The sequence below is a fragment of the Anomaloglossus baeobatrachus genome, chromosome 10 (assembly GCF_048569485.1).
Source record: "Anomaloglossus baeobatrachus isolate aAnoBae1 chromosome 10, aAnoBae1.hap1, whole genome shotgun sequence".
In the NCBI taxonomy this organism is placed as follows: Eukaryota; Metazoa; Chordata; class Amphibia; order Anura; family Aromobatidae; genus Anomaloglossus; species Anomaloglossus baeobatrachus.
In genome coordinates this window covers 214,292,748-214,319,749 of record NC_134362.1, presented here as the reverse complement: position 1 = coordinate 214,319,749, position 27,002 = coordinate 214,292,748, and the positions used below count along the sequence as shown (strand labels likewise).

The following is a 27,002-nucleotide window of genomic DNA, read 5'->3' as shown; positions in this document are numbered from 1 at the left end:
GACGTATGATGAGGGTCTAAGGATGTAATATGGTCATTCAAGGGGGTGCTGCATTGCCCATTCAATACATCTGTCTTCATAACAGCTGCAAAATCTTCTAAAATACAGAGAAGGGATTTAGGTCATAGGTTTCTCTTGCAGATGGCACCGGGGGTTCTGTCATCCAAGGAGCTGCCTACAGAACAAAGAAGCCAGCGCCCCACAGGTCATAGTACAGGTAAAAAGATGGCCTGCAGCCTCACACAACGGTAGCTGGACCTCCCTCGAAAAAAATACCCAGCGTAACACCATGGCCCAAGTGACATCCATGCACCTCAACCCACATGCACAGCGCTCCCATCTCACCAGCCTGCACCTACCTATCTCATGCCTGAGCATCCCCTCCAGCCAATGCTGTCTTGCACCTAGCAGATTGATGGTAAGTGTAGGCCGGCTGTTCTCATTTGTAATGACTGCCTGAGACAGTAAATCTTCTGTGAGCTGGACCACCACCTAGAGACCAACAGAGAAAGGAAGAAAGATGGAAACCCAAACAGCGGTAGCAAACAAATCATGAAGATGGCACAGAGGAAACAGGAAGACAGTGACGCAAAAAAAAAAAAAAAAGCAGAGATGACGGCGGAAATAAAAGAGGAGGAGGATCCAAGAGGATGGTGGAAAGGAAAGAGGAGGAGAATCCAAGACGATGGCGGAAAGAAAGAGGAGGAGAATCCAAAACGATAGCAGAAAGGAAAGAGGAGGAGGATCCAAGACGATGGCGGAAAGGAAAGAGGAGGAGGATCCAAGACTATGGCGGAAAGGAAAGAGGAGGAGGAGGATCGAAGAAGATGGTGAAAAGGAAAGAGGAGGAGAATCAAAGACGATGGCGGAAAGGAAAGAGGAGGAGGATCCAAGACGATGGCGGAAAGGAAAGAGGAGGAGGAGGATCGAAGAAGATGGTGGAAAGGAAAGAGGAGGAGAATCCAAAACGATAGCAGAAAGGAAAGAGGAGGAGGATCCAAGACGATGGCGGAAAGGAAAGAGGAGGAGGATCCATGACTATGGCGGAAAGGAAAGAGGAGGAGGATCGAAGAAGATGGCGGAAAGGAAAGAGGAGGAGAATCCAAGACGATGGCGGAAAGGAAAGAGGAGAAGGAGGAGGAGGATCGAAGATGATGGTGGAAAGGAAAGAGGAGGAGAATCCAAGACGATGGCGGAAAGAAAGAGGAGGAGAATCCAAAACGATAGCAGAAAGGAAAGAGGAGGAGGATCCAAGACGATGGCGGAAAGGAAAGAGGAGGAGGATCCAAGACTATGGCGGAAAGGAAAGAGGAGGAGGAGGATCGAAGAAGATGGTGAAAAGGAAAGAGGAGGAGAATCAAAGACGATGGCGGAAAGGAAAGAGGAGGAGGATCCAAGACGATGGCGGAAAGGAAAGAGGAGGAGAATCCAAGACGATGGCGGAAAGGAAAGAGGAGGAGGAGGATCGAAGAAGATGGTGAAAAGGAAAGAGGAGGAGAATCAAAGACGATGGTGGAAAGGAAAGAGGAGGAGGATGATCCAAGACGATGGTGGAAAAGAAAGAGGAGAATCCAAAACGATAGCAGAAAGAAAAGAGGAGGAGGAGGATCGAAGAAGATGGTGGAAAGGAAAGAGGAGGAGAATCCAAAACGATAGCAGAAAGGAAAGAGGAGGAGGATCCAAGACGATGGCGGAAAGGAAAGAGGAGGAGGATCCAAGACTATGGTGGAAAGGAAAGAGGAGGAGAATCAAAGACGATGGTGGAATGGAAAGAGGAGGAGAATCAAAGACGATGGTGGAAAGGAAAGAGGAGGAGAATCCAAAACGATGGTGGAAAGGAAAGAGGAGGAGGAGGATCCAAGATGATGGTGGAAAAGAGGAGAATCCAAAACGATAGCAGAAAGAAAAGAGGAGGAGGATCCAAGACGATGGCGCAAATGAAAGAGGAGGAGAATCCAAGACGATGGCGGAAAGGAATGAGGAGGAGGATCCAAGACGATGGCGGGAAGCAAAGAGGAGGAGGATCCAAGACAATGGCATGGAAGAAAGAGGTTGATGAGTAGCGGCAAAGTTGCAAAAGCATAGACAACAGCACAGAGCAAAAAAGGAGGCACTAATACAATACGGAAAAAAGAGAAGCAGGGAAGAGACGACAGGGCAGAGCAAAAAGAAGGAGTCAATACAACGCGGAGAAAACAGAAGCAGGAAGAGCCAGAAAGCTACACAGAAGAAAGCGAGCGAGTAGAGATGAGCGCACCGCTGGAAGTTCGGCTTCTGCTGGTCCAGCTGAACTAAAAGTTCGGTTTTGGACCCAGACTTGCCCTGAACTTTATTTTAAGTCACTGATTGGCAGTTTGAATCTCCGCCCACATGCGGCCAGCCATAAACAGATCACTTCCAGAGGGGTGGGGGGTCTAGTAGTATAATTTTTTTTGTTTGGTGCACGCTACATCCAATCATGCTGTTAAAACCCCCAGTGCGAGCCGTTCACACACTGCAAGCGGATCACAAGGGATGAGCACCGAGAACAGCCATGCTTGCGTGAGTGGTTTGCATACGTAATGCACCCGAACTCGGTTTCTTGGAAAAGTTAATACCGAACATCGAGCTTCAGGTTCGCTCATCTCTAATAGCGAGCAGTCCAAATGAGGAGGCAAAGGATAAATAAGGAGAAGCCCAAATACATACGGATCAGAAAAGCAGGAATTCTGGATTGATGCACTCAAAACCTAGTTAGACACATTACAGCCATTACCTGTCAGCCCAAAAAAACCTTTATGAACCTCAATCAACCCCAGCTCTCCTCCTCCTCCCATGCATCACCTCACCTTCACCCTGCTTCTGTCTTCCTTCATGCGATTCCACCACACCTTCACCCTGCTGCTGTCTTCCTTCATGCGATTCCACCTCACCCTGCTGCTATCCTCCTCCCATGCATCACCTCACCTTTACCCTGCCGCTCTCCTCCTCCCATGCATCACCTCACCCTGCCGCCCTCCTCCTCCCATGCATCACCTCACCTTCACCCTGCTGCTGTCTTCCTTCATGCGATTCCACCACACCTTCACCCTGCCGCTCTCCTCCTCCCATGCATCACCTTCACCTTGCCGCTCTCCTCCTCCCATGCATCACCTCACCTTCACCCTGCCGCTCTCCTCCTCCCATGCATCACCTCACCTTCACCCTGCCGCTCTCCTCCTCCCATGCATCACCTCACCCTGCCGCCCTCCTCCTCCCATGCATCACCTCACCTTCACCCTGCTGCTGTCTTCCTTCATGCGATTCCACCACACCTTCACCCTGCCGCTCTCCTCCTCCCATGCATCACCTTCACCTTGCCGCTCTCCTCCTCCCATGCATCACCTCACCTTCACCCTGCCGCTCTCCTCCTCCCATGCATCACCTCACCTTCACCCTGCCGCTCTCCTCCTCCCATGCATCACCTCACCTTCACCCTGCCGCTCTCCTCCTCCCATGCATCACCTCACCTTCACCCTGCCGCTCTCCTCCTCCCATGCATCACCTCACCTTCACCCTGCCGCTCTCCTCCTCCCATGCATCACCTCACCTTCACCCTGCCGCTCTCCTCCTCCCATGCATCACCTCACCCTGCCGCTCTCCTCCTCCCATGCATCACCTCACCTTCACCCTGCTGCTGTCTTCCTTCATGCGATTCCACCACACCTTCACCCTGCCGCTCTCCTCCTCCCATGCATCACCTTCACCCTGCCGCTCTCCTCCTCCCATGCATCACCTTCACCTTGCCGCTCTCCTCCTCCCATGCATCACCTCACCTTCACCCTGCCGCTCTCCTCCTCCCATGCATCACCTCACCTTCACCATGCTACTCTCTTATCATAGTATCATAGTTTTTAAGGCTGAAGGGAGACTCTAAGTCCATCTAGTTCAACCCGTAGCCTAACATGTTGATCCAGAGGAAGGCAAAAAAAAAAACCCAATGTGTCAAACAAGTTCCAATGGGGAAAAAAATACCTTCCTTCGTCCACATCCGGCAATCAGACTAGTTCCCTGGATCAATACCCTGTCATAACATCTAATATACATAACTGGTAATATTACATTTTTCAAGAAAGGCATCCAGGCTCTGCTTAAATGTTAGTAGTGAATCCCTCATTACAACATCATGCGGCAGAGAGTTCCATAGTCTCACTGCTCGTACAGTAAAGAATCCTCGTCTGTGATTATGATTAAACCTTCTTTTCTCAAGACGTAGCGGATGCTCCCGTGTTCCAGTCACAGGCCTAGGTGTAAAGAGATCTGTTGTGAATGTTAGTTATGTTTTGGCTGCTGGGAGGCTCCCTCTGGTGGCCAGGAATGGTTTGGACAGAGACCAGGTGGGTTGTGCAGTGGGTGTTTCCTTTGCTAACTCTCTGCTTATTTATGTCCTGGTCTGATTGCAGGCAGTTGCCGGATGTCAGTTCTTTGTATCTCCAGCCTGCTTAATCCTGCTCTACACCACATCTACTCCAGATAAGTGCTTGCTCTTTATTTATTGTCTGGTTCTTTTGTTTATCTGGGTTTGTCATTTGCTGTGGTTGGTTTCAGTTTATTTCCTTCCAGGGATTTTCCCCCTTAGTGGATTGTTGAGGAACTCCCTGCAGTTCTGTGTGGAGTTTAGCTCCTTTGGGTCCATGTGTTTGTGGCTTGTTGAATTTGTTATGATTCTTGTTTTCTGTTCATTGGTATGACAAGGGCACCTGGTATAGGACGGAGTTCAGATCGTGCGATCTCAGGGCCTTTTTGTACTATCAGGAAGTTGGTATTTTGCAGGGTTTTTCTCTGGCCACCATCAGTCCCTTTCCTGTCCTTTCCTATTTTAGTCAGCGGGGGCCTCACCTTTTGCTAATCCTGTCATCTACCTGTATATTGTGTTTTTCCTATATCACCGCAGTCTTTGAATGTGGGGGGGCTTGCTATTCTTGTCTATTTTCTGAGGCAGAGAGTTATTCATCTTTCCTACCTTTAGGATAGCTAGTTCTCCAAGATGGTCCACTTGGTTCCCCTATCTAAGTTGCCGTCTTCATCAGAGTTGGTGCCTTTGTTTTCCCAACATGTTGTTCGTTTGCATGGTATTCCCCAAAACAATGTTTCTGACAGTGGGGTGCAGTTTGTATCCAGGTTTTTGGAGGATTTTTTGCTCCAAATTGGGTGTTCAGCTGTCTTTCTCCTCGGCGTTTCATCCTCAGACCAACGGTCAGACTGAAAGGGCTAACCATACCCTGGAGACCTATTTACAGTGTTTTGTTTCTGCGGATCAGGATGACGGTTTCGTTTTTGCCTTTGGCTGAATTTGCCCTTAACAATAGAGCTAGCTCTACCACGTTGGTGTCCCCCTTTTTCTGCAATTTTGGGTATCACCCTAGGTTCCTCTCAGGGCAGCTTGAGGCGTCTGACTGTCCGGGGGTGGATTCGGTGGTCAACAGAATGCAGCAGATTTGGGGGCAGGTAGTGGATAAATTGTTTGAGTCCCAAGAAACTGCCCAAAAGTTTACCAACCGGCGTCGGACTGTTGGTCCCCGGTTTAAAGTAGGGGACATGGTGTGGTTGTCCTCTAAAAATATTCCTATGAGAGTTCCGTCTCCTAAATTTAAGCCCAGATTTATTGGACCTTATAAGATTTCGGAGATTATCAACCCTGTATCTTTCCGTTTGACTCTGCCTGCGTCATTTAAGATTCACAATGTCTTCCATAAGTCCTTGTTGAAGAAACATGAGGAGCCGGCAGTTCCTGCAGCAGCGCCTCCTGACCCTGTTTTGGTACAAGGGGATCTGGAGTATGAGGTTGAAAAAATTCTGGATTCCTGTCGCAGTAGGCGTCAGCTTCAGTACCTTGTGAAATGGAAGGGTTATGGGCAGGAGGATAACTCTTGGGTTGTGGCTTCTGACATTCATGCGGACAGGTTGGTTTGCGCCTTCCATCATGCTCATCCCAAGCGACCCGGTGGCGTGGGTGAGGGTTCGGTGACCCCTCCTCAAGGGGGGGGTACTGTTGTGAATGTTAGTTATGTTTTGGCTGCTGGGAGGCTCCCTCTGGTGGCCAGGAATGGTTTGGACTTGGACCAGGCGTGTTGTGCAGTGGGTGTTTCCTTTGCTAACTCTCTGCTTATTTAAGTCCTGGTCTGATTGCAGGCTATGCCGGATGTCAGTTGTTCTTTGTATCTCCAGCCTGCTTAATCCTGCTCTACACCACATCTTCCCCAGATAAGTGCTTGCTCTTTATTTATTGTCTGGTTCTTTTTTTTTTATCTGGGTTTGTCATTTGCTGTGGTTGGTTTCAGGTTATTTGCTTGCAGGGATTTTCCCCCTCAGTGGATTGTTGAGGAACCCCCTGCAGTTGTGTTTGGAGTATAGCTCCTTTGGGTCCATGTGTTTGTGGCTTGTTGAATTTGTTATAATTCTTGTTTTCTGTTCATTGGTATGACAAGGGCACCTGGTATAGGACGGAGTTCAGATCGAGCGATCTGAGGGCCTTTTTGTACTATCAGGAAGTTGGTATTTTGCAGGGTTTTTCTCTGGCCACCATCAGCCCCTTTCCTGTCCTTTCCTATTTTAGTCAGTGGGGGCCTCACCTTTTGCTAATCCTGTCATCTACCTGTGTATTGTGTTTTTCCTATATCACCGCAGTCTTTGAATGTGGGGGGCTTGCTATTCTTGTCTATTTTCTGAGGCAGAGAGTTATTCCTCTTTCCTACCTTTAGGATAGTTAGTTCTCCGGCTGGGTTCGCGGTGCACAGGATGTTAGTTCACCCCTCGGCTACTTCTAGTTGTGATGGTTAGTAAGGGGATGGCGGCCAGATTAGTTGCCAATGCTCTTGTCATCTTTTTGCCAATGATTTGTGGTGGTCTTCCATGGTTCCGGATCATAACAGAGATCTTTGGAAAGGTCTCTGTATTGTCCCCCTCATATTTATACATTGTGATTAGATCCCCCCTAAGCCTTTATTTAATAACCTGTCTTGGTATTGCAGCCCCCCCATTCCTCTAATAATCTTGGTCGCTCTTCTCTGCACCCTCTCCAGTTCAGCTATGTCCTTCTTATATATCGGTGACCAGAATTGTACACAGTATATAAGTGCGGTCGCACTAGTGACTTGTACAGAGGTAGAACTATATTTTTTTCATGAACACTTCTACCTCTTTTAATACATCCCATTATTTTATTAGCCCTGGCAGCAGCTGCCTGACACTGTCCACTAAAGTGAAGTTTACCATACACCCAAGTCTTTCTCTGTGTCTGTTTTACCCAGTGTTCTACAATTAAGTACATAATCATAAATGTTATTTCCTCTACCCAAGTGCATGACTTTACATTTATCTACATTAAACTTCAATTGCCACTTCTCAGCCCAATCCTCCAATTTACATAAATCTCCCTGTAATATAAAATTATCCTCCTCTGTATTGATTACCCTGCAGAGTTTAGTATCATCTGCAAATATTGAGATTCTACTCCGCATGCCCCCAACAAGGTCATTAATAAATATGTTGAAAAGAAGCAGGCCCAATACTGACCCCTGTGGTACCCCACTATGAACTGAGACCCAGTCCGAGTACGTACCATTAATAACCACCCTTTGTTTCCCATCACTGAGCCAGTTTTTCCTTCATGCGATTCCACCTCACCTTCACCCTTCCACTCTCTTCCATCAGGTGCCTCCACCTCACCTTCACCCTGCCGCTCTCCTCCTCCCATGCATCACCTCACCTTCACCCTGCCACTTTCTTCCTTCAGGTGCCTCCACCTCACCTTCACCCTGCCGCTCTCCTCCTCCCATGCATCACCTCACCTTCACCCTGCCGCTCTCCTCCTCCCATGCACCACCTCACCTTCACCCTGCTACTTTCTTCCTTCAGGTGCCTCCACCTCACCTTCACCCTGCCGCTCTCCTCCTCCCATGCATCACCTCACCTTCACCCTGCTGCTCTCCTCTTCCCATGCATCACCTCACCTTCACCCTGCCACTTTCTTCCTTCAGGTGCCTCCACCTCACCTTCACCGTGCCGCTCTCCTCCTCCCATGCATCACCTCACCTTCACCCTGCCGCTTTCTTCCTTCAGGTGCCTCTACCTCACCTTCACCCTGCCGCTCTCCTCCTCCCATACATCACCTCACCCTGCCGCTCTCCTCCCATGCATCACCTCACCCTACCGCTCTCCTCCTCCCATGCATCACCTCACCCTGCCGCTCTCCTCCTCCCATGCATCACCTCACCCTGCCGCACTCCTCCTCCCATGCATCACCTCACCTTCACCCTGCCGCTCTCCTCCTCCCATGCATCACCTCACCTTCACCCTGCCGCTGTCTTCCTTCATGCGATTCCACTTCAGCTTCATCCTGCCTCTCTCCTCCTCTAAGTAGTCACTTCACCTTCACTCACTATGGAGCTCTCTTCCTCCATGTAGTCACCTCCCCTTCACCCTGACATTCTCCTTCACCATGTCATCACCTCAGCTTCATCCTGCCGCTCTTCTCTTCCAAGTTGTCACTTTGCCTTCACCCTGTAGCTCTTTTCCTCCATGTGGTCACCTCAACTTCACCCTGCTGCTCTACTTCTCCATGTCATCACCACCTTCACCCTGTCACTCTCCTCCTTCAAGTAGTCACTTCACTTTCATCCTGGCGCTCTCCTCCTCCATGTCACCACTTCACTTTCATCAAGCCCCTCTCTTCCACGTAATCACCTCACCTTTACCCTGCTGCTCTCCTCTTACATGAGGTCACCTCACCTTCACCCTGATGCTCTCCTCCATGTCTTTTTATGTTGTCACCTTACTTTCACCCCAGCGCTCTCCTCCATGTTGTCACCTCACGTTCACCCCGGCGCTCTCCTCCATGTCTTTTTATGTTGTCACCTCACCTTCATCCCAGCACTCTCCTCCATGTTGTCACCCACCTTCACCCAGACGCTCTCCTCCATGTTGTCACCTTACCTTCACCCCAGCGCTCTCCTCCATGTTGTCACCTTACCTTCATCCCAGCACTCTCCTCCATGTTGTCACCTCACCTTCATCCCAGCACTCTCCTCCATGTTGTCACCTCACCTTCATCCCAGCACTCTCCTCCATGTTGTCACCTCACCTTCATCCCAGCACTCTCCTCCATGTCACCTCACCTTCATCCCAGCACTCTCCTACATGTTGTCACCTCACCTTCATCCCAGCACTCTCCTCCATGTTGTCACCTCACCTTCACCCCAGTGTTCTCCATGTCTTTTTACGTTGTCACCTCACCTTCACCCCGACGTTCTCCTCCATGTTGTCACCTCACCTTCACCCCGACGTTCTCCTCCATGTTGTCACCTCACCTTCACCCCAGTGTTCTCCATGTCTTTTTACGTTGTCACCTTACCTATCCACATTTTCCCAGTCAGCTTCATGCGCTCACCTCACCACTGCAGTTCTCTTTTTGCATGTAGCGCCGGCAGCAAGCCCAGATCTGGCACTTGCTGAGCAGATTTCCTCCAGTCAATGACTCAAAGGCTTCATAACTTCCGTATTTACGCAGGACTGCATTCAGAATTCTCAGCGCCTGCAGTGAAGATGGAGAGCGATCGTCAGGACGTGTCTCAAGCGTAGGCAAGAAGTCTCATACATAGGAAAATATCATTCAGAAAGGAAAACAAGGGAAAAGGTCACCAGAGTTACTGAGGTGTCTAAGTGTTTATGCCATGCTTTATCTCCAGAAGAAAAGTGTCACCATCTACAGTGAGAATGAGAAGTTACTTCACAACGGCAGGAAAGCGAGAGGGGGCGGGAGGAAGGGCAAGAAGGAGGAAAAGCAAGAAGGGGGTGGGGGGGGGGGGAAGAGCAAGAGGGGAGAGGGAAGAGCAAGAGGGGAGAGGGAAGAGCAAGAGGAGGGGGTGACATGGGGGGGGGGGGGGAGCAAGAAGGGGGGTGTAATGTCTGTATACTCTTCTGTGTTCTCCCCGGGTGTAATGGCTGTATACTCTTCTGTATCCTCCCCGGCTGTAATGTCTGTATACTCTCCTGTGTGTCCTCCCCGGGTGTAATGTCTGTATACTCTTCTATGTCCTCCCCGAGTGTAATGTCTGTATACTCCTCTGTTCTCCCCGGGTGTAATGTCTGTATACTCCTCTGTGTTCTCCCCGGCTGTAATGTCTGTATACTCTTCTGTATCCTCCCCGGCTGTAATGTCTGTATACTCTTCTGTGTCCTCCCCGGGTGTAATGTCTGTATACTCTTCTGTGTCCTCCCCGGGTGTAATGTCTGTATACTCCTCTGTTCTCCCCGGGTGTAATGTCTGTATACTCCTCTGTGTCCTCCCCGGGTGTAATGTCTGTATACTCCTCTGTGTCCTCCCCGGGTGTAATGTCTGTATACTCCTCTGTTCTCCCCGGGTGTAATGTCTGTATACTCTTCTGTGTCTCCCCGGGTGTAATGTCTGTATACTCTTCTGTATCCTCCCCCGGGTGTAATGTCTGTATACTCTCCTGTGTTCTCCCCGGGTGTAATGTGTGTATACTCTTCTGTATCCTCCCCGGGTGTAATGTCTGTATACTCTCCTGTGTCCTCCCCGGGTGTAATGTCTGTATACTCTTCTGTGTCTCCCCGGGTGTAATGTGTGTATACTCTTCTGTGTCCTCCCCGGGTGTAATGGCTGTATACTCTTCTGTGTCCTCCCCGGGTGTAATGTCTGTATACTCTTCTGTGTCCTCCCCGGGTGTAATGTCTGTATACTCTTCTGTGTCCTCCCCGGGTGTAATGTGTGTATACTCTCCTGTATCCTCCCCGGGTGTAATGTGTGTATACTCTTCTGTGTCCTCCCCGGGTGTAATGGCTGTATACTCCTCTGTGTCCTCCCCGGGTGTAATGTCTGTATACTCTTCTGTGTCCTCCCCGGGTGTAATGTCTGTATACTCTTCTGTATCCTCCCCCGGGTGTAATGTCTGTATACTCTCCTGTATCCTCCCCGGGTGTAATGTGTGTATACTCTTCTGTATCCTCCCCGGGTGTAATGGCTGTATACTCTCCTGTGTCCTCCCCGGGTGTAATGTCTGTATACTCTTCTGTGTCTCCCCGGGTGTAATGTCTGTATACTCTTCTGTGTCCTCCCCGGGTGTAATGTGTGTATACTCTTCTGTGTCCTCCCCGGGTGTAATGGCTGTATACTCTTCTGTATCCTCCCCGGGTGTAATGTCTGTGTCCTCTTCTGTGTCCTCCCCGGGTGTAATGTCTGTATACTCTTCTGTGTCTCCCCGGGTGTAATGTCTGTATACTCTTCTGTGTCCTCCCCGGGTGTAATGTCTGTATACTCTTCTGTGTCCTCCCCGGGTGTAATGTCTGTATACTCCTCTGTGTCCTCCCCGGGTGTAATGTCTGTATACTCTTCTGTGTCCTCCCCGGGTGTAATGTCTGTATACTCTGACGCCATTATTGGAGACCCACAATCCCACCAACGCAGTTGCAGGCTTCCTTTTACCTATCCCCAGCTGACAGAACGGCCATCTCCTCTCCCTGGAAGAAACCCTGCACTGTTCGCTATAGTGGAATTTCTCTTAGACAAATTGGACCTCTCCTCTGCAGGGAGCACCTATATCTTTTTCCTAATAAACCTAATCTATAGACATACACTCAGCGATACGTATAAAACAGTGACCCTCAGAGACTCACTCTACGTCTAATAATTAATGCTTTCTACTAGTGAGATTCCTCCTTCTCTGATTACGCTACATCGAGAACTACATTAGAGTCATTTCTCTACGACATACTTGGGTCTCCCACCCGATATTGTGCTACTTAAACATTATACGGTACCACGGACCCGGACTCCTCCCTGTTGTGCACGACACCACAACACGTCCTTGATGGACATTCCCTTAGCACTATATCATTGAATATAATTCGGAGACTGCTTACGCATTCTTCTGATACACTTTTGATGAACATCATTACCCGTACCGATACGATTTGACAATCCTCTTTATGCTTCTAGTCCAATTGTCCCTATAAAAGATCCTTCAGGATCGAAACGTTGGACGGACTTGTCTGTATATACACAATAAATCAACATTTTTTCCAAACCAAACCAAAGATTCCTCTCTTACATTGTGGTGTGCCGGATATATTTTTTGTATTATTGTATACTCTTCTGTGTCCTCCCCCGGGTGTAATGTCTGTATACTCTTCTGTGTCTACCCCGGGTGTAATGTCTGTATACTCTTCTGTGTCTCCCCGGGTGTAATGTCTGTATACTCTTCTGTATCCTCCCCGGGTGTAATGTCTGTATACTCTTCTGTGTCCTCCCCGGGTGTAATGTCTGTATACTCTTCTGTGTCCTCCCCGGGTGTAATGTCTGTATACTCTTCTGTATCCTCCCCGGGTGTAATGTGTGTATACTCTTCTGTATCCTCCCCGGGTGTAATGGCTGTATACTCTCCTGTGTCCTCCCCGGGTGTAATGTCTGTATACTCCTCTGTTCTCCCCGGGTGTAATGTCTGTATACTCCTCTGTGTCCTCCCCGGGTGTAATGTCTGTATACTCCTCTGTTCTCCCCGGGTGTAATGTCTGTATACTCCTCTGTGTCCTCCCCGGGTGTAATGTCTGTATACTCCTCTGTTCTCCCCGGGTGTAATGTCTGTATACTCCTCTGTGTCCTCCCCGGGTGTAATGTCTGTATACTCCTCTGTGTCCTCCCCGGGTGTAATGTCTGTATACTCCTCTGTTCTCCCCGGGTGTAATGTCTGTATACTCTTCTGTGTCTCCCCGGGTGTAATGTCTGTATACTCTTCTGTATCCTCCCCCGGGTGTAATGTCTGTATACTCTCCTGTGTTCTCCCCGGGTGTAATGTGTGTATACTCTTCTGTATCCTCCCCGGGTGTAATGTCTGTATACTCTCCTGTGTCCTCCCCGGGTGTAATGTCTGTATACTCTTCTGTGTCTCCCCGGGTATAATGTGTGTATACTCTTCTGTGTCCTCCCCGGGTGTAATGGCTGTATACTCTCCTGTGTCCTCCCCGGGTGTAATGTGTGTATACTCTTCTGTATCCTCCCCGGGTGTAATGTCTGTATACTCTTCTGTGTCCTCCCCGGGTGTAATGTCTGTATACTCTCCTGTATCCTCCCCGGGTGTAATGTGTGTATACTCTTCTGTGTCCTCCCCGGGTGTAATGGCTGTATACTCCTCTGTGTCCTCCCCGGGTGTAATGTCTGTATACTCTTCTGTGTCCTCCCCGGGTGTAATGTCTGTATACTCTTCTGTGTCCTCCCCGGGTGTAATGTCTGTTTATAGTTTATAGTTTTTAAGGTTGAAGGGAGACTCTAAGTCTATCTAGTTCAACCCGTAGCCTAACATGTTGATCCAGAGGAAGGCAAAAAAACCCCAATGTGTCAAATAAGCTCCAATGGGGAAAAAAATTCCTTCCTGACTCCACATACGGCAATCAGACTAGTTCCCTGGATCAACACCCTGTCTTAAAATCTAATATACATAACTGGTAATATTATATTTTTCAAGAAATGCGTTCAGGCTCTGCTTAAATTTTACTAGTGAATCCCTCATTACAACATCATACGGCAGAGAGCTCCATAGTCTCACTGCTCGTACAGTAAAGAATCCTCATCTGTGATTATGATTAAACATTCTTTCCTCAAGACGTAGCGGATGCCCCCGTGTTCCAGTCGCAGGCCTAGGTGTAAAGAGATCTTTGGAAAGGTCTCTGTACTGTCCCCTCATATATTTATACATTGTGATTAGATCCCCCTAAGCCTTTGTTTTTCCTAACTAACTAACCCCAAGTTTAATAACCTGTCTTGGTATTGCAGCCCCCCCCATTCCTCTAATAATCTAGGTCGCTCTTCTATCTACCTGTAAGATTATGCTATTTATAAACTTCTATACTTTTGCTAACAAGAAATGCATCCATTCCTCTCTTAAATTCATTCAGTGAGTTGGCCATCACCACTTCCTCAGGAAGAGAGTTCCAGAGCCTCACTGCTCTTACCGTGAAGAACCCTCTTCTATGCTGATGTAGGAATTTTCTTTCCTCCAATCGAAAAGAATGCCCCCTTGTTCTTGTCATAGTCCTTGGTACAAACAGATCATGGGAGAGATCTCTATATGGCCCTCTGATATATTTGTACATATTTATTAGGTCTCCCCCTGTATACTCCTCTGTGTCCTCCCCGGGTGTAATGTCTGTATACTCTTCTGTGTCCTCCCCGGGTGTAATGTCTGTATACTCTCCTGTGTCCTCCCTGGGTGTAATGTGTGTATACTCTTCTGTATCCTCCCCGGGTGTAATGGCTGTATACTCGCCTGTGTCCTCCCCGGGTGTAATGTGTGTATACTCTTCTGTGTCCTCCCCGGGTGTAATGTCTGTATACTCTCCTGTGTCCTCCCCGGGTGTAATGTCTGTATACTCTTCTGTGTCTCCCCGGGTGTAATGTCTGTATACTCTTCTGTGTCCTCCCCGGGTGTAATGTGTGTATACTCTTCTGTGTCCTCCCCGGGTGTAATGGCTGTATACTCTCCTGTGTCCTCCCCGGGTGTAATGTGTGTATACTCTTCTGTATCCTCCCCGGGTGTAATGTCTGTATACTCTTCTGTGTCCTCCCCGGGTGTAATGTGTGTATACTCTCCTGTATCCTCCCCGGGTGTAATGTGTGTATACTCTTCTGTGTCCTCCCCGGGTGTAATGGCTGTATACTCCTCTGTGTCCTCCCCGGGTGTAATGTCTGTATACTCTTCTGTGTCCTCCCCGGGTGTAATGTCTGTATACTCTTCTGTGTCCTCCCCGGGTGTAATGTCTGTATACTCTTCTGTGTCCTCCCCGGGTGTAATGTCTGTATACTCTTCTGTGTCCTCCCCGGGTGTAATGTCTGTATACTCCTCTGTGTCCTCCCCGGGTGTAATGTCTGTATACTCTTCTGTGTCCTCCCCGGGTGTAATGTCTGTATACTCTTCTGTGTCCTCCCCGGGTGTAATGTCTGTATACTCCTCTGTGTCCTCCCCGGGTGTAATGTCTGTATACTCTTCTGTGTCCTCCCCGGGTGTAATGTCTGTATACTCTTCTGTGTCCTCCCCGGGTGTAATGTCTGTATACTCCTCTGTGTCCTCCCCGGGTGTAATGTCTGTATACTCTCCTGTATCCTCCCCGGGTGTAATGTGTGTATACTCTTCTGTATCCTCCCCGGGTGTAATGGCTGTATACTCCTCTGTGTCCTCCCCGGGTGTAATGTCTGTATACTCTTCTGTGTCCTCCCCGGGTGTAATGTCTGTATACTCTTCTGTGTCCTCCCTGGGTGTAATGTCTGTATACTCCTCTGTGTCCTCCCCGGGTGTAATGTCTGTATACTCTTCTGTGTCCTCCCCGGGTGTAATGGCTGTATACTCTTCTGTGCCTCCCCCGGGTGTAATGTCTGTATACTCTTCTGTGTCCTCCCCGGGTGTAATGTCTGTATACTCTCCTGTGTCCTCCCCGGGTGTAATGTCTGTATACTCCTCTGTGTCCTCCCCGGGTGTAATGTCTGTATACTCTTCTGTGTCCTCCCCGGGTGTAATGTCTGTATACTCTGACGCCATTATTGGAGACCCACAATCCCACCAACGCAGTTGCAGGCTTCCTTTTACCTATCCCCAGCTGACAGCACGGCCATCTCCTCTCCCTGGAAGAAACCCTGCACTGTTCGCTATAGTGGAATTTCTCTTAGACAAATTGGACCTCTCCTCTGCAGGGAGCACCTATATCTTTTTCCTAATAAACCTAATCTATAGACATACACTCAGCGATACGTATAAAACAGTGACCCTCAGAGACTCACTCTACGTCTAATAATTAATGCTTTCTACTAGTGAGATTCCTCCTTCTCTGATTACGCTACATCGAGAACTACATTAGAGTCATTTCTCTACGACATACTTGGGTCTCCCACCCGATATTGTGCTACTTAAACATTATACGGTACCACGGACCCGGACTCCTCCCTGTTGTGCACGACACCACAACACGTCCTTGATGGACATTCCCTTAGCACTATATCATTGAATATAATTCGGAGACTGCTTACGCATTCTTCTGATACACTTTTGATGAACATCATTACCCGTACCGATACGATTTGACAATCCTCTTTATGCTTCTAGTCCAATTGTCCCTATAAAAGATCCTTCAGGATCGAAACGTTGGACGGACTTGTCTGTATATACACAATAAATCAACATTTTTTCCAAACCAAACCAAAGATTCCTCTCTTACATTGTGGTGTGCCGGATATATTTTTTGTATTATTGTATACTCTTCTGTGTCTCCCCGGGTGTAATGTCTGTATACTCCTCTGTGTCCTCCCCGGGTGTAACGTCTGTATACTCTTCTGTGTCCTCCCCCGGGTGTAATGTCTGTATACTCTTCTGTGTCTACCCCGGGTGTAATGTCTGTATACTCTTCTGTGTCTCCCCGGGTGTAATGTCTGTATACTCCTCTGTGTCCTCCCCGGGTGTAATGTCTGTATACTCCTCTGTTCTCCCCGGGTGTAATGTCTGTATACTCCTCTGTGTCCTCCCCGGGTGTAATGTCTGTATACTCCTCTGTGTCCTCCCCGGGTGTAATGTCTGTATACTCCTCTGTTCTCCCCGGGTGTAATGTCTGTATACTCTTCTGTGTCTCCCCGGGTGTAATGTCTGTATACTCTTCTGTATCCTCCCCCGGGTGTAATGTCTGTATACTCTCCTGTGTTCTCCCCGGGTGTAATGTGTGTATACTCTTCTGTATCCTCCCCGGGTGTAATGTCTGTATACTCTCCTGTGTCCTCCCCGGGTGTAATGTCTGTATACTCTTCTGTGTCTCCCCGGGTATAATGTGTGTATACTCTTCTGTGTCCTCCCCGGGTGTAATGGCTGTATACTCTCCTGTGTCCTCCCCGGGTGTAATGTGTGTATACTCTTCTGTATCCTCCCCGGGTGTAATGTCTGTATACTCTTCTGTGTCCTCCCCGGGTGTAATGTCTGTATACTCTCCTGTATCCTCCCCGGGTGTAATGTGTGTATACTCTTCTGTGTCCTCCCCGGGTGTAATGGCTGTATACTCCTCTGTGTCCTCCCCGGGTGTAATGTCTGTATACTCTTCTGTGTCCTCCCCGGGTGTAATGTCTGTATACTCTTCTGTGTCCTCCCCGGGTGTAATGTCTGTATACTCCTCTGTGTCCTCCCCGGGTGTAATGTCTGTATACTCTTCTGTGTCCTCCCCGGGTGTAATGTCTGTATACTCTCCTGTGTCCTCCCTGGGTGTAATGTGTGTATACTCTTCTGTATCCTCCCCGGGTGTAATGGCTGTATACTCGCCTGTGTCCTCCCCGGGTGTAATGTGTGTATACTCTTCTGTGTCCTCCCCGGGTGTAATGTCTGTATACTCTCCTGTGTCCTCCCCGGGTGTAATGTCTGTATACTCTTCTGTGTCTCCCCGGGTGTAATGTCTGTATACTCTTCTGTGTCCTCCCCGGGTGTAATGTGTGTATACTCTTCTGTGTCCTCCCCGGGTGTAATGGCTGTATACTCTCCTGTGTCCTCCCCGGGTGTAATGTGTGTATACTCTTCTGTATCCTCCCCGGGTGTAATGTCTGTATACTCTTCTGTGTCCTCCCCGGGTGTAATGTGTGTATACTCTCCTGTATCCTCCCCGGGTGTAATGTGTGTATACTCTCCTGTATCCTCCCCGGGTGTAATGTCTGTATACTCTTCTGTGTCCTCCCCGGGTGTAATGTGTGTATACTCTCCTGTATCCTCCCCGGGTGTAATGTGTGTATACTCTTCTGTGTCCTCCCCGGGTGTAATGGCTGTATACTCCTCTGTGTCCTCCCCGGGTGTAATGTCTGTATACTCTTCTGTGTCCTCCCCGGGTGTAATGTCTGTATACTCTTCTGTGTCCTCCCCGGGTGTAATGTCTGTATACTCTTCTGTGTCCTCCCCGGGTGTAATGTCTGTATACTCTTCTGTGTCCTCCCCGGGTGTAATGTCTGTATACTCCTCTGTGTCCTCCCCGGGTGTAATGTCTGTATACTCTTCTGTGTCCTCCCCGGGTGTAATGTCTGTATACTCTTCTGTATCCTCCCCGGGTGTAATGTCTGTATACTCCTCTGTCCTCCCCGGGTGTAATGTGTGTATACTCTTCTGTGTCCTCCCCGGGTGTAATGGCTGTATACTCTCCTGTGTCCTCCCCGGGTGTAATGTCTGTATACTCTTCTGTGTCTCCCCGGGTGTAATGTCTGTATACTCTTCTGTGTCCTCCCCGGGTGTAATGTGTGTATACTCTTCTGTGTCCTCCCCGGGTGTAATGGCTGTATACTCTCCTGTGTCCTCCCCGGGTGTAATGTGTGTATACTCTTCTGTATCCTCCCCGGGTGTAATGTCTGTATACTCTTCTGTGTCCTCCCCGGGTGTAATGTCTGTATACTCTCCTGTATCCTCCCCGGGTGTAATGTGTGTATACTCTTCTGTGTCCTCCCTGGGTGTAATGGCTGTATACTCCTCTGTGTCCTCCCCGGGTGTAATGTCTGTATACTCTTCTGTGTCCTCCCCGGGTGTAATGTCTGTATACTCTTCTGTGTCCTCCCCGGGTGTAATGTCTGTATACTCCTCTGTGTCCTCCCCGGGTGTAATGTCTGTATACTCTTCTGTGTCCTCCCCGGGTGTAATGTCTGTATACTCCTCTGTATCCTCCCCGGGTGTAATGTCTGTATACTCCTCTGTATCCTCCCCGGGTGTAATGTCTGTATACTCTCCTGTATCCTCCCCGGGTGTAATGTGTGTATACTCTTCTGTGTCCTCCCCGGGTGTAATGGCTGTATACTCCTCTGTGTCCTCCCCGGGTGTAATGTCTGTATACTCTTCTGTGTCCTCCCCGGGTGTAATGTCTGTATACTCTTCTGTGTCCTCCCCGGGTGTAATGTCTGTATACTCTTCTGTGTCCTCCCCGGGTGTAATGTCTGTATACTCTTCTGTATCCTCCTCGGGTGTAATGGCTGTATACTCCTCCGTGTCCTCCCCGGGTGTAATGTCTGTATACTCTTCTGTATCCTCCCCGGGTGTAATGTCTGTATACTCCTCTGTGTCCTCCCCGGGTGTAATGTCTGTATACTCTTCTGTGTCTCCCCGGGTGTAATGTCTGTATACTCTTCTGTGTCTCCCCGGGTGTAATGGCTGTATACTCTCCTGTGTCCTCCCCGGGTGTAATGTGTGTATACTCTTCTGTATCCTCCCCGGGTGTAATGTCTGTATACTCCTCTGTGTCCTCCCCGGGTGTAATGTGTGTATACTCTTCTGTGTCCTCCCCGGGTGTAATGGCTGTATACTCCTCTGTGTCCTCCCCGGGTGTAATGTCTGTATACTCTTCTGTGTCCTCCCCGGGTGTAATGTCTGTATACTCTTCTGTGTCCTCCCCGGGTGTAATGTGTGTATACTCTTCTGTGTCCTCCCCGGGTGTAATGGCTGTATACTCTTCTGTGTCCTCCCCGGGTGTAATGTCTGTATACTCTTCTGTGTCCTCCCCGGGTGTAATGTCTGTATACTCTTCTGTGTCCTCCCCGGGTGTAATGTCTGTATACTCCTCTGTGTCCTCCCCGGGTGTAATGTCTGTATACTCCTCTGTTCTCCCCGGGTGTAATGTCTGTATACTCTTCTGTGTCCTCCCCGGGTGTAATGTCTGTATACTCTTCTGTGTCCTCCCCGGGTGTAATGTCTGTATACTCCTCTGTGTCCTCCCCGGGTGTAATGTCTGTATACTCTTCTGTGTCCTCCCCGGGTGTAATGTCTGTATACTCTTCTGTGTCCTCCCCGGGTGTAATGTGTGTATACTCTTCTGTGTCCTCCCCGGGTGTAATGGCTGTATACTCTTCTGTGTCCTCCCCGGGTGTAATGTCTGTATACTCTTCTGTGTCCTCCCCGGGTGTAATGTCTGTATACTCTTCTGTGTCCTCCCCGGGTGTAATGTCTGTATACTCTTCTGTGTCCTCCCCGGGTGTAATGTCTGTATACTCTTCTGTGTCCTCCCCGGGTGTAATGTCTGTATACTCCTCTGTGTCCTCCCCGGGTGTAATGTCTGTATACTCTTCTGTGTCCTCCCCGGGTGTAATGTCTGTATACTCTTCTGTGTCCTCCCCGGGTGTAATGTCTGTATACTCTTCTGTGTCCTCCCCGGGTGTAATGTGTGTATACTCTCCTGTATCCTCCCCGGGTGTAATGTGTGTATACTCTTCTGTGTCCTCCCCGGGTGTAATGTCTGTATACTCCTCTGTGTCCTCCCCGGGTGTAATGTCTGTATACTCTTCTGTGTCCTCCCCGGGTGTAATGTCTGTATACTCTTCTGTGTCCTCCCCGGGTGTAATGTCTGTATACTCCTCTGTGTCCTCCCCGGGTGTAATGTCTGTATACTCTCCTGTATCCTCCCCGGGTGTAATGTGTGTATACTCTTCTGTATCCTCCCCGGGTGTAATGGCTGTATACTCCTCTGTGTCCTCCCCGGGTGTAATGTCTGTATACTCTTCTGTGTCCTCCCCGGGTGTAATGTCTGTATACTCTTCTGTGTCCTCCCTGGGTGTAATGTCTGTATACTCCTCTGTGTCCTCCCCGGGTGTAATGTCTGTATACTCTTCTGTGTCCTCCCCGGGTGTAATGGCTGTATACTCTTCTGTGCCTCCCCCGGGTGTAATGTCTGTATACTCTTCTGTGTCCTCCCCGGGTGTAATGTCTGTATACTCTCCTGTGTCCTCCCCGGGTGTAATGTCTGTATACTCCTCTGTGTCCTCCCCGGGTGTAATGTCTGTATACTCTTCTGTGTCCTCCCCGGGTGTAATGTCTGTATACTCTTCTGTGTCCTCCCCGGGTGTAATGTCTGTATACTCCTCTGTGTCCTCCCCGGGTGTAATGTCTGTATACTCTTCTGTGTCCTCCCCGGGTGTAATGTCTGTATACTCTGACGCCATTATTGGAGACCCACAATCCCACCAACGCAGTTGCAGGCTTCCTTTTACCTATCCCCAGCTGACAGCACGGCCATCTCCTCTCCCTGGAAGAAACCCTGCACTGTTCGCTATAGTGGAATTTCTCTTAGACAAATTGGACCTCTCCTCTGCAGGGAGCACCTATATCTTTTTCCTAATAAACCTAATCTATAGACATACACTCAGCGATACGTATAAAACAGTGACCCTCAGAGACTCACTCTACGTCTAATAATTAATGCTTTCTACTAGTGAGATTCCTCCTTCTCTGATTACGCTACATCGAGAACTACATTAGAGTCATTTCTCTACGACATACTTGGGTCTCCCACCCGATATTGTGCTACTTAAACATTATACGGTACCACGGACCCGGACTCCTCCCTGTTGTGCACGACACCACAACACGTCCTTGATGGACATTCCCTTAGCACTATATCATTGAATATAATTCGGAGACTGCTTACGCATTCTTCTGATACACTTTTGATGAACATCATTACCCGTACCGATACGATTTGACAATCCTCTTTATGCTTCTAGTCCAATTGTCCCTATAAAAGATCCTTCAGGATCGAAACGTTGGACGGACTTGTCTGTATATACACAATAAATCAACATTTTTTCCAAACCAAACCAAAGATTCCTCTCTTACATTGTGGTGTGCCGGATATATTTTTTGTATTATTGTATACTCTTCTGTGTCTCCCCGGGTGTAATGTCTGTATACTCCTCTGTGTCCTCCCCGGGTGTAATGTCTGTATACTCCTCTGTTCTCCCCGGGTGTAATGTGTGTATACTCCTCTGTGTCCTCCCCGGGTGTAATGTCTGTATACTCCTCTGTGTCCTCCCCGGGTGTAATGTCTGTATACTCCTCTGTTCTCCCCGGGTGTAATGTCTGTATACTCCTCTGTGTCCTCCCCGGGTGTAATGTCTGTATACTCCTCTGTGTCCTCCCCGGGTGTAATGTCTGTATACTCCTCTGTTCTCCCCGGGTGTAATGTCTGTATACTCCTCTGTGTCCTCCCCGGGTGTAATGTCTGTATACTCCTCTGTTCTCCCCGGGTGTAATGTCTGTATACTCTTCTGTGTCCTCCCCGGGTGTAATGTCTGTATACTCTTCTGTATCCTCCCCGGGTGTAATGTCTGTATACTCCTCTGTTTCCTCCCCGGGTGTAATGTCTGTATACTCTTCTGTGTCCTCCCCGGGTGTAATGTCTGTATACTCTTCTGTGTCCTCCCCGGGTGTAATGTCTGTATACTCCTCTGTTCTCCCCGGGTGTAATGTCTGTATACTCTTCTGTGTCCTCCCCGGCTGTAATGTCTGTATACTCTTCTGTGTCCTCCCCGGGTGTAATGTGTGTATACTCTTCTGTGTCCTCCCCGGGTGTAATGTGTGTATACTCTTCTGTGTCCTCCCCGGGTGTAATGTCTGTATACTCTTCTGTGTCCTCCCCGGGTGTAATGTGTGTATACTCTTCTGTGTCCTCCCCGGGTGTAATGTGTGTATACTCTTCTGTGTCCTCCCCTGGGTGTAATGTCTGTATACTCTTCTGTGTCCTCCCCGGGTGTAATGTCTGTATACTCCTCTGTCCTCCCCGGGTGTAATGTCTGTATACTCCTCTGTGTCCTCCCCGGGTGTAATGTCTGTATACTCTTCTGTGTCCTCCCCGGGTGTAATGTCTGTATACTCTTCTGTATCCTCCCCGGGTGTAATGTCTGTATACTCTTCTGTGTCCTCCCCGGGTGTAATGTCTGTATACTCCTCTGTTCTCCCCGGGTGTAATGTCTGTATACTCTTCTGTATCCTCCCCGGGTGTAATGGCTGTATACTCTCCTGTGTCCTCCCCGGGTGTAATGTCTGTATACTCCTCTGTTCTCCCCGGGTGTAATGTCTGTATACTCTTCTGTATCCTCCCCGGGTGTAATGTCTGTATACTCTTCTGTGTCCTCCCCGGGTGTAATGTCTGTATACTCTTCTGTATCCTCCCCGGGTGTAATGTCTGTATACTCTTCTGTGTCCTCCCCGGGTGTAATGTCTGTATACTCTTCTGTGTCCTCCCCCGGGTGTAATGTCTGTATACTCTTCTGTGTCCTCCCCGGGTGTAATGTCTGTATACTCTTCTGTGTCCTCCCCGGGTGTAATGTCTGTATACTCTTCTGTGTCCTCCCCGGGTGTAATGTCTGTATACTCTTCTGTATCCTCCCCGGCTGTAATGTCTGTATACTCTCCTGTGTGTCCTCCCCGGGTGTAATGTCTGTATACTCTTCTGTGTCCTCCCCGGGTGTAATGTCTGTATACTCCTCTGTTCTCCCCGGGTGTAATGTCTGTATACTCTTCTGTGTCCTCCCCGGGTGTAATGTCTGTATACTCTTCTGTGTCCTCCCCAGGTGTAATGTGTGTATACTCCTCTGTTCTCCCCGGGTGTAATGTCTGTATACTCTTCTGTGTCTCCCCGGGTGTAATGTCTGTATACTCCTCTGTCCTCCCCGGGTGTAATGTCTGTATACTCTTCTGTGTCCTCCCCGGGTGTAATGTCTGTATACTCCTCTGTTCTCCCCGGGTGTAATGTCTGTATACTCTTCTGTATCCTCCCCGGGTGTAATGTCTGTATACTCTTCTGTGTCCTCCCCGGGTGTAATGTCTGTATACTCCTCTGTTCTCCCCGGCTGTAATGTGTGTATACTCTTCTGTATCCTCCCCGGGTGTAATGTCTGTATACTCTTCTGTGTCCTCCCCGGGTGTAATGTCTGTATACTCTTCTGTATCCTCCCCGGCTGTAATGTCTGTATACTCTTCTGTGTCCTCCCCGGGTGTAATGTCTGTATACTCTTCTGTGTCCTCCCCGGGTGTAATGTCTGTATACTCCTCTGTTCTCCCCGGGTGTAATGTCTGTATACTCCTCTGTCCTCCCCGGGTGTAATGTCTGTATACTCTTCTGTGTCTACCCCGGGTGTAATGTCTGTATACTCTTCTGTGTCCTCCCCGGGTGTAATGTCTGTATACTCCTCTGTTCTCCCCGGGTGTAATGTCTGTATACTCTTCTGTGTCCTCCCCGGGTGTAATGTCTGTATACTCTTCTGTGTTCTCCCCGGGTGTAATGTCTGTATACTCCTCTGTTCTCCCCGGGTGTAATGTGTGTATACTCTTCTGTGTCCTCCCCCGGGTGTAATGTCTGTATACTCTTCTGTGTCTCCCCGGGTGTAATGTCTGTATACTCTTCTGTATCCTCCCTGGGTGTAATGGCTGTATACTCCTCTGTGTCCTCCCCGGGTGTAATGTGTGTATACTCTTCTGTGTCCTCCCCGGGTGTAATGTCTGTATACTCTTCTGTATCCTCCCCGGGTGTAATGTCTGTATACTCCTCTGTCCTCCCCGGGTGTAATGTCTGTATACTCTTCTGTGTCCTCCCCGGGTGTAATGTCTGTATACTCTTCTGTATCCTCCCCGGGTGTAATGTCTGTATACTCTTCTGTGTCCTCCCTGGGTGTAATGGCTGTATACTCTTCTGTGTCCTCCCCGGGTGTAATGTCTGTATACTCTTCTGTGTCCTCCCCGGGTGTAATGTCTGTATACTCTTCTGTATCCTCCCCGGGTGTAATGTGTGTATACTCTTCTGTGTCCTCCCCGGGTGTAATGTCTGTATACTCTTCTGTGTCCTCCCCCGGGTGTAATGTGTGTATACTCTTCTGTGTCCTCCCCGGGTGTAATGTCTGTATACTCTTCTGTGTCCTCCCCGGGTGTAATGTCTGTATACTCTTCTGTGTCCTCCCCGGGTGTAATGTCTGTATACTCTTCTGTATCCTCCCCGGCTGTAATGTCTGTATACTCTTCTGTGTCCTCCCCGGGTGTAATGTCTGTATACTCTTCTGTGTCCTCCCCGGGTGTAATGTCTGTATACTCCTCTGTTCTCCCCGGGTGTAATGTCTGTATACTCCTCTGTCCTCCCCGGGTGTAATGTCTGTATACTCTTCTGTGTCTACCCCGGGTGTAATGTCTGTATACTCTTCTGTGTCCTCCCCGGGTGTAATGTCTGTATACTCCTCTGTTCTCCCCGGGTGTAATGTCTGTATACTCTTCTGTGTCCTCCCCGGGTGTAATGTCTGTATACTCTTCTGTGTTCTCCCCGGGTGTAATGTCTGTATACTCCTCTGTTCTCCCCGGGTGTAATGTGTGTATACTCTTCTGTGTCCTCCCCCGGGTGTAATGTCTGTATACTCTTCTGTGTCTCCCCGGGTGTAATGTCTGTATACTCTTCTGTATCCTCCCTGGGTGTAATGGCTGTATACTCCTCTGTGTCCTCCCCGGGTGTAATGTGTGTATACTCTTCTGTGTCCTCCCCGGGTGTAATGTCTGTATACTCTTCTGTATCCTCCCCGGGTGTAATGTCTGTATACTCCTCTGTCCTCCCCGGGTGTAATGTCTGTATACTCTTCTGTGTCCTCCCCGGGTGTAATGTCTGTATACTCTTCTGTATCCTCCCCGGGTGTAATGTCTGTATACTCTTCTGTGTCCTCCCTGGGTGTAATGGCTGTATACTCTTCTGTGTCCTCCCCGGGTGTAATGTCTGTATACTCTTCTGTGTCCTCCCCGGGTGTAATGTCTGTATACTCTTCTGTATCCTCCCCGGGTGTAATGTGTGTATACTCTTCTGTGTCCTCCCCGGGTGTAATGTCTGTATACTCTTCTGTGTCCTCCCCCGGGTGTAATGTGTGTATACTCTTCTGTGTCCTCCCCGGGTGTAATGTCTGTATACTCTTCTGTGTCCTCCCCTGGGTGTAATGTCTGTATACTCTTCTGTGTCCTCCCCGGGTGTAATGTCTGTATACTCTTCTGTGTCCTCCCCGGGTGTAATGTCTGTATACTCTTCTGTATCCTCCCCGGGTGTAATGTCTGTATACTCTTCTGTTCTCCCCGGGTGTAATGTCTGTATACTCCTCTGTTCTCCCCGGGTGTAATGTCTGTATACTCTTCTGTGTTCTCCCCGGGTGTAATGTCTGTATACTCCTCTGTTCTCCCCGGGTGTAATGTCTGTATACTCTTCTGTTCTCCCCGGGTGTAATGTCTGTATACTCTTCTGTGTCCTCCCCGGGTGTAATGTCTGTATACTCTTCTGTATCCTCCCCGGGTGTAATGTCTGTATACTCTTCTGTATCCTCCCCGGGTGTAATGTCTGTATACTCTTCTGTGTCTCCCCGGGTGTAATGTCTGTATACTCTCCTGTGTCCTCCCCGGGTGTAATGTGTGTATACTCTTCTGTATCCTCCCCGGGTGTAATGTGTGTATACTCTTCTGTGTCCTCCCCGGGTGTAATGTCTGTATACTCTTCTGTGTCCTCCCCGGGTGTAATGTCTGTATACTCCTCTGTTCTCCCCGGGTGTAATGTCTGTATACTCTTCTGTGTCCTCCCCGGGTGTAATGTCTGTATACTCCTCTGTGTCTCCCCGGGTGTAATGTCTGTATACTCTTCTGTATCCTCCCCGGGTGTAATGTCTGTATACTCTTCTGTGTCCTCCCTGGGTGTAATGGCTGTATACTCTTCTGTGTCCTCCCCGGGTGTAATGTCTGTATACTCTTCTGTGTCCTCCCCGGGTGTAATGTCTGTATACTCTTCTGTATCCTCCCCGGGTGTAATGTGTGTATACTCTTCTGTGTCCTCCCCGGGTGTAATGTGTGTATACTCTTCTGTGTCCTCCCCGGGTGTAATGTCTGTATACTCTTCTGTGTCCTCCCCGGGTGTAATGTCTGTATACTCTTCTGTGTCCTCCCCGGGTGTAACGTCTGTATACTCCTCTGTGTCCCCCTTGGACGTCCTCTCTGTATACTCTTACGTCTCCTGGGCCCAGGAGCTGTGGGATGATCGGACCATGTCCCTTTACGGCCAGACACCCCCATTATACAGCGGGGGGTGCAGCAGGTATACGATTATTTCTGCTTAGGAACATTTTGCTCCCAGGACGGACAGTTTTCATTTTTCCTCTCTTTAGCGCCGCACCTTTCTTATATTCCCACGGCCGGATGATGGGGGAG

At 49.1% G+C, this 27,002-nt stretch overlaps 1 protein-coding gene across 2 annotated transcripts in view; it reads right to left on the bottom strand.

Annotated features, from left to right (window-relative positions):
* Positions 1 to 27,002, bottom strand: part of MATCAP1 (microtubule associated tyrosine carboxypeptidase 1) — a 109,634-nt gene that overhangs the window by 12,680 nt on the left and 69,952 nt on the right. For both annotated transcript variants that reach the window (XM_075326285.1, XM_075326284.1), the window contains exons 3-4: positions 9,407 to 9,550; positions 360 to 492 (exon numbers count right to left, since the gene is read on the bottom strand). In XM_075326285.1, the coding sequence (XP_075182400.1) occupies positions 360 to 492; positions 9,407 to 9,550 (277 nt within the window). The remainder of the gene's footprint in view (positions 1 to 359; positions 493 to 9,406; positions 9,551 to 27,002) is intronic.